This window comes from Nothoprocta perdicaria, unplaced genomic scaffold (assembly GCF_003342845.1).
Source record: "Nothoprocta perdicaria isolate Ctin4 unplaced genomic scaffold, notPer1 scaffold_4, whole genome shotgun sequence".
NCBI classification, from domain to species: domain Eukaryota; kingdom Metazoa; phylum Chordata; class Aves; order Tinamiformes; family Tinamidae; genus Nothoprocta; species Nothoprocta perdicaria.
The window spans coordinates 4,140,662-4,146,321 of NW_020455643.1; the positions used below are offsets into that span (position 1 = coordinate 4,140,662).

The following is a 5,660-nucleotide window of genomic DNA, read 5'->3' on the forward strand; positions in this document are numbered from 1 at the left end:
CACATTATATTTAGCCCTAAATTCCCCAAAACATTAAGGGGAAAAAAATAAAAAATAAAAAGGTTATTATAAAGATACAGCTGTATTACATACGCGTAGTGAACAGACAACCACAGTCAACAGGAAACCACAGATAATCGACCGGGAACCACAGGCCAGGCTGCTCATCAAGGCGCCCCAGAAGCAGGGCTTATCCCAAGCGTGCTGCTAAAGGGAATTAAAACAGCAAGTGGGAAAAAAAAAAGTTAGTGGTTTTATCTAAGAAAAGGAGAGAAACTCTACTGTTACTGTTTTTTTTTTTTAACAAAAATATTAAGTAGATACTTATAGGATGCCCAAGCTAAAAAGCCAACACATTTAAAAGGCTTTGAATTATACCTGCAGGAATAACTATTTTTAAGCTGTTATTTTAAAAATGAGTTGCATGTATTTTCTAACTTTCTTCCTGAACATTTCTAAACTGCTAAAGAYTTTGAAGAGTGAGAAATCTGATAGCAAGCTATTTATATAAAATAAACAAATAAGCAAACATTTTGCCATGGTGTTCACCACAAAACCTCCTCTAGCGCTTACAGTCCAACCCTTTAACACTATTATTACCTGCATGGAGTTTATGGTTAATTACGAGGCTCYCTTTGGAAGAGAATAAACATAGGGTATTGGTGAGGGGGGAACATGGACGTGTAGTTTTTAAACCAAAGCGCCTCGCGGTKCAAAAGGCCCCCGAGGGGACAGGCGAGCAGGCGCTGCTCGGTGCGGACAGGCTCCTCCTAAGCGTTTGGGAGTCGCTTCCAGGGCGGATTTAGGCGGCGACGCCACGGGAGCAGCCCGGCGCCATGGCGGCGTCACGGAGCAGCCGCCGCCTTCACCTGCAGGGCGAGGCCGCCGCGCGCAGCCGTTTAACCGCCGCCGCGCGGCCGTTGCCAACGGCTCCACTTGAAGCCCCGCGCGGGGGGAGGGGTGGCCGCTAGCGGGAGGCGCCGCAGCAGCGCAGCGCGGCTGGAGCGGCCGGGCCGGCTCCGCGCGGAGGCGAAGGGCGCTGCTCCGCTCCGCTCGGCTCGGTGTCTCGCCCGCGCCATGGGGAAGGGAGGGCACGGCGGGCGGCTGAGGCGGCCGCGCGGGGGACCCGCCGCGCGCTGCCCGCCCCGCGCCCCGCCGCCGGCCGCAGCAGGTGGGTCCGGGCCCCCGCGCGCCAGGGCGGCTCGGAGCAACGCGGAGCCTTTTGTGCGCAGGCTCCGCTTTTTATTTATATTATTTTCTTATTTTTAATTTTTTAACTGGTGATGCTGAGTGTGGGGAATTTACTTTAGTTTTTTACTTTTAGTGTGTTTTCGCCTNNTTTCACCCTGCAGTGAGCTCCTGGGAGACTTGTTGCCACTCACGTGCCAGCACCATGGCTTGAAGGGACAGGACGGTGGCTGCCAGTGGAGGAAGCGCAGGTAAGCGCGCGCGTTGGGCGCAAGGAGCGAGCAATGTCCCGCGCTGGTGTCACCGATACTGCTGCCTTAGCTCAGGCCTCTCCCCGGCACATGAGAGATCGTACAGGTTGCTCCGCATTACACTCGTGCGAATGGATTAAAACCGTCGCTGATGYGGTGTGAGCCAGGCTGTTTTCACCTCAGGGTTTCTCCAGTCTGAAACATGCAAATGCAGCGTCCGCTGTAGGAAGACTAAGTGCGCGTGGAAGGCAAAAGGTGGTTATTTTAAGTTGTACTGAAAAGCATATTCAAAGGTTTTTGAGGATGAAACGCATGCGTGCAGGTGACAAGTGAAACCTCAAGGCTCCGAGGGCTTGTTACGCTGCTCATTGGTAGCTCGTGGGCACATACTAAGTTGCAGGAGATACTGCAAAGTGCTCTTAACTGCTCCTTTCCACTTTTCAGAAAATGCCTCAAGAACATTTAACTCAGATAAGCTACTACTAAAATGTTGATTTAAATACAAAGCAATCATACTCAGCATATCACAAGAGGCTGCTGTTTCTTATAGACACCTTAAGTTTTTTTCTTCATTGCTGTTGTTGAGATTACTTGCACCATTTCTTATTTTCCATTTTCTTCAAATTTAGCTCCCAGAGGTCTAGTTATATTATTAATTTTGAGGAGTGGTTTTGCATATATTCTGTTTTTCTATAAGAGGCCTCACGTGAGTCCCTGCACTAGGCTTTAGCACAGGTGATACCTGCCATTTCAGACTAAGTTTGCTGCTAGGACTTAATTTTTTCTTCTGCCGAATTCCTCCCCTGTCCCAAGCAAAACACAGAAGTAATAAGTAACTTCTTTGCAAAAAAGGGTGTGAGGGGGAAATAGAACTGTAAGCAAAGTAACAGTTGCTGGTTTTGTAGACCTGCTGGGAGTTAAAAGTGGGAGTGAGTTTAATGCTCTGCACTAATTCCTGCCTTTAAATAGAGGCACTACAACATATACTATATAGCCACTATAATCCTGTTCCCCTTTCTTTGGGGAAACAGGATTTGGGTTCTTTTTTTTTTTTTTTTTTTTTTTGGTTCTCTTTAGTGCATCATGCTGACCTACCTAAAGCTATCCGATCACTTGGGAGTTAGCACATGGAAAAGAGTCCAAAGGGAAGGACAGCTCTTCTGAGGGATTATCTTTCGCAATATTTAAATTATTAAAAGGAGAACAAAAAATGTAGTCAGCTAATGAAGCTTGTTTACTTTGGAGCCCAAGTTGCACGATTTTTAGCAACTAAAAGGGTTGCTTTTCCCAGCAAGACTATTGCTAGGTAGGATGGTTCTGCAAGAAACTTTCATCTGAGTTCTGTGTTGTTATTTAGGAAGCCAGATCCTCATCATGTTTAAAAATGAAACATCCGCCTAAAACTAATCTAGATTCTGGCCCCACAAGCATGCCCTATCCATCTGCATAGGTTATTTAATTTACAGACATGTGCAATACTTGTCCCCAGTGCTGCATTCACAGTTTTGATATCCTGAAATGAAGATGCTTGGCATGACAAATGAGACAGTAGCTTTTTGCTTTTTCTGCCTTTGGGCTACTTCTGCAATCTCAATTCCATATAGATTCTATAACCATAGTAAATAGGTGGCATACATGAACTGGTCTCCATCGCAAGCAGTTTCTGTCTGCTAGGTAGTTAACCCACTTCCTCAAAATATATAGGAACTACTTTGAAATGTCCAACTCTCTGCCCAACTTGACCAAAAGAATCCCATGCCTCCTAAAGGAAAGGGACACAGTCAGCATTTCCTTAAACCTTGCTTCCTTAGGAAAGTGGACAGAGTAATTTAAGCATGTGTTGACTTCTATTTTGTTTTTAGGAAGTTCTTGTCAGCTTAATGGTCTTTTAGTGAAGCTTTTCACTCTTAAATTAGGAGCCTGGAAAATTGTGAGGTAGTTACTGTGATGGAGAATAACTCCTTGATAGGAGTACCCTAGGTATAAATCTCTCTTAAATTTTCTTTTTCAGAGATGAAGCACCGTACCCTGTAATATTTCTTTTGCTGGTTCTCATCACTGGAGGATGGCTGCCATACTCTGTGAAAACTGTTCTGGTTGGTACCACTATACACAGGTCAACCAACCTGTTGAAATCAGCTGCATGTTGTTGCTTATTATGCTCGGAAAAGTGTCCCTCAATCTCTTCATACTGCGAGTTAAACAGGAAAATGTGAAAATTAGTTTTATGGGATACTTCTGTGTTTCGCTGGCACTTCTTGATTTTGCGCTGCTGCTGAGTATAGCTTTCATTTTCTATTTTGAGGACTTTGCACTTTGGGGTGTAAGATTTACCAAATACCACATCTGCCTGTTYACGCAGATAATTTCTCTTACCTATGGAATTTTGCATTACCCTGTATACTTTGTGGCTGGTCTGGATTATTATGTGACTATAGCACAAGCATCTCAGCCTCCTAAAAGAGGTCAAAGATTATTTTATGTAGCTGTTGTGTTGTTTCTGTGGATTTTAGGGTTTTCTTGTATTCTGAAAGTCCCTGCTATTTCTGAAGAACTAGAAATTCAGACACAGTTTTCTCCTTTCCAATGTCCTTCCTATGTTAGCATGCAAAGCTACTCCGTCTCCCTTGCCGTGCTACTTCTCAYGGGCATGGCTCTTCTGGCTTGCTGGAAAGATGTTTTCACAATGCTGCTGTCTGGCAGGGTGGTTTCCTTCGTCGGTCAGCCTGTTCTGATGTTCCTGTATTCATCTGATGACAACGCTTGCTGGAGGCAGCAGCTTCTGGCCAGGCTTCTCATCTGTTTCCTTGGCACGTGGGCACCCTTTGTTCTTCTTCAAATTATCATTTTGTCTCTTGGTGCTCAGATTCCAGCCTACATGGAGATGAACGTTCCCTGGCTGTACTTCATCAACAGCTTTCTTATTGCAGGGGCGTACTGGTGTCGGTGTCATGATGTTGAATTGACAGAGGAAATGTGGTCAACAGATCCATTTGTCAGCTGGAAATTCTGCTTTACACCATTTAACAATGAAAATACAGAGCCAGCTGAAAAGCCAGGCACAGTAATTGTAATCTGTTAATGAGCTGACTAAAAAGACTGCAAATAAGTGCTGTACAACGGAGGTGTTTAGTGCTCTGACATTCCACATCCTTCTGGATAATAAAAAGAAACACTCTAGAGCTACAGTGTCTGGAAAGTCTAACACTGCTGGTGTAATGAGTATTGCACTGTAATGCAAGATACTGCACCTTTCCACATTAGTTATTGAAYCAGCAGATGCTTGGTGCATGCTAAAGAGCCTGGATTTAAAAAGAGATTCTACTTCAAAATTTCAGTTGAACTTTCTTACTGAACTCCATCCGTTTTAAACAATCTCAGGTTTTATAGTATAAAATGCAATAAAGTTTTGTAAGCTGGAGACCTTACCAGGTATGTTTAAGTGTTACCTACTGTCAAAGGCTCAAACAAGTTCTGTGACTTCAGAAGTGTCCTTTCTTGTTAAGGGTCTTTCCTTGTTCAAGTGCGACTTTTCATGGTTTGATTTAAATTATATTTTCTTGAACGTTTTAATGGTGGTGGTGGGGGGAAGAAGGGTGTTTTAGTTAATATAAACCTATAAATGCAAGCTTTGTTTACAAATTACCAAAAATATTGTAAGATATATAGGAGTTACAGTTAAAGAGGGTGATGTTTTATTATGTCTTTGCTACTGCTATTCTATGTTATGTATACATATGTATTAAGATTAAATACATTACTGTCCACAGACAGTAGAGTTTGTTTGGCAGCAGTTGGGCTAACACTAAAGAAAATAGAGATGTGCTTTTAATACATGAACAGTTCAATTGAATTCCTTTTCCTGGCAGATGTGCACTTCAAAGGCTAATACCAAAGACTAATGAAGGGGTTACACTTGAACAGAATTTAGTTTGGGACCAAACTAACAGAACTACTTATTAGTTTCAAAGTTCCTATAGTTTTATAAGGCTGTTTTAATTGATGGAAGACAAATAAATGATATACCACTGAACTAGACAAAGGGAAGTTGCATTTATTTCTGAAGCACTGAACTCACAATACAATGTTGTATTGAAATATAAACTGTAAGTAAATGATGCTGTAGGTTGGTTAATCATTCACTCAGACCCACAGGGAACAATGGTATCACACAAGAATACTCCTTAAGAAAAATATGCAGATAACAAAAGGTGCAATTAC

The 5,660-nt window shown here is 43.1% G+C and overlaps 1 protein-coding gene across 1 annotated transcript; it reads left to right on the plus strand.

Annotated features, from left to right (window-relative positions):
• Positions 1-1,370: 1,370 nt before the first annotated feature.
• Positions 1,371-5,357, plus strand: GPR160 (G protein-coupled receptor 160). The gene is made up of 2 exons (XM_026045224.1): positions 1,371-1,439; positions 3,451-5,357. The coding sequence occupies exon 2, from the start codon at positions 3,505-3,507 to the stop codon at positions 4,519-4,521; it is 1,017 nt and encodes a 338-aa protein (XP_025901009.1). The 5' UTR covers positions 1,371-1,439; positions 3,451-3,504; the 3' UTR covers positions 4,522-5,357.
• The last annotated feature ends 303 nt before the right edge of the window (positions 5,358-5,660 follow it).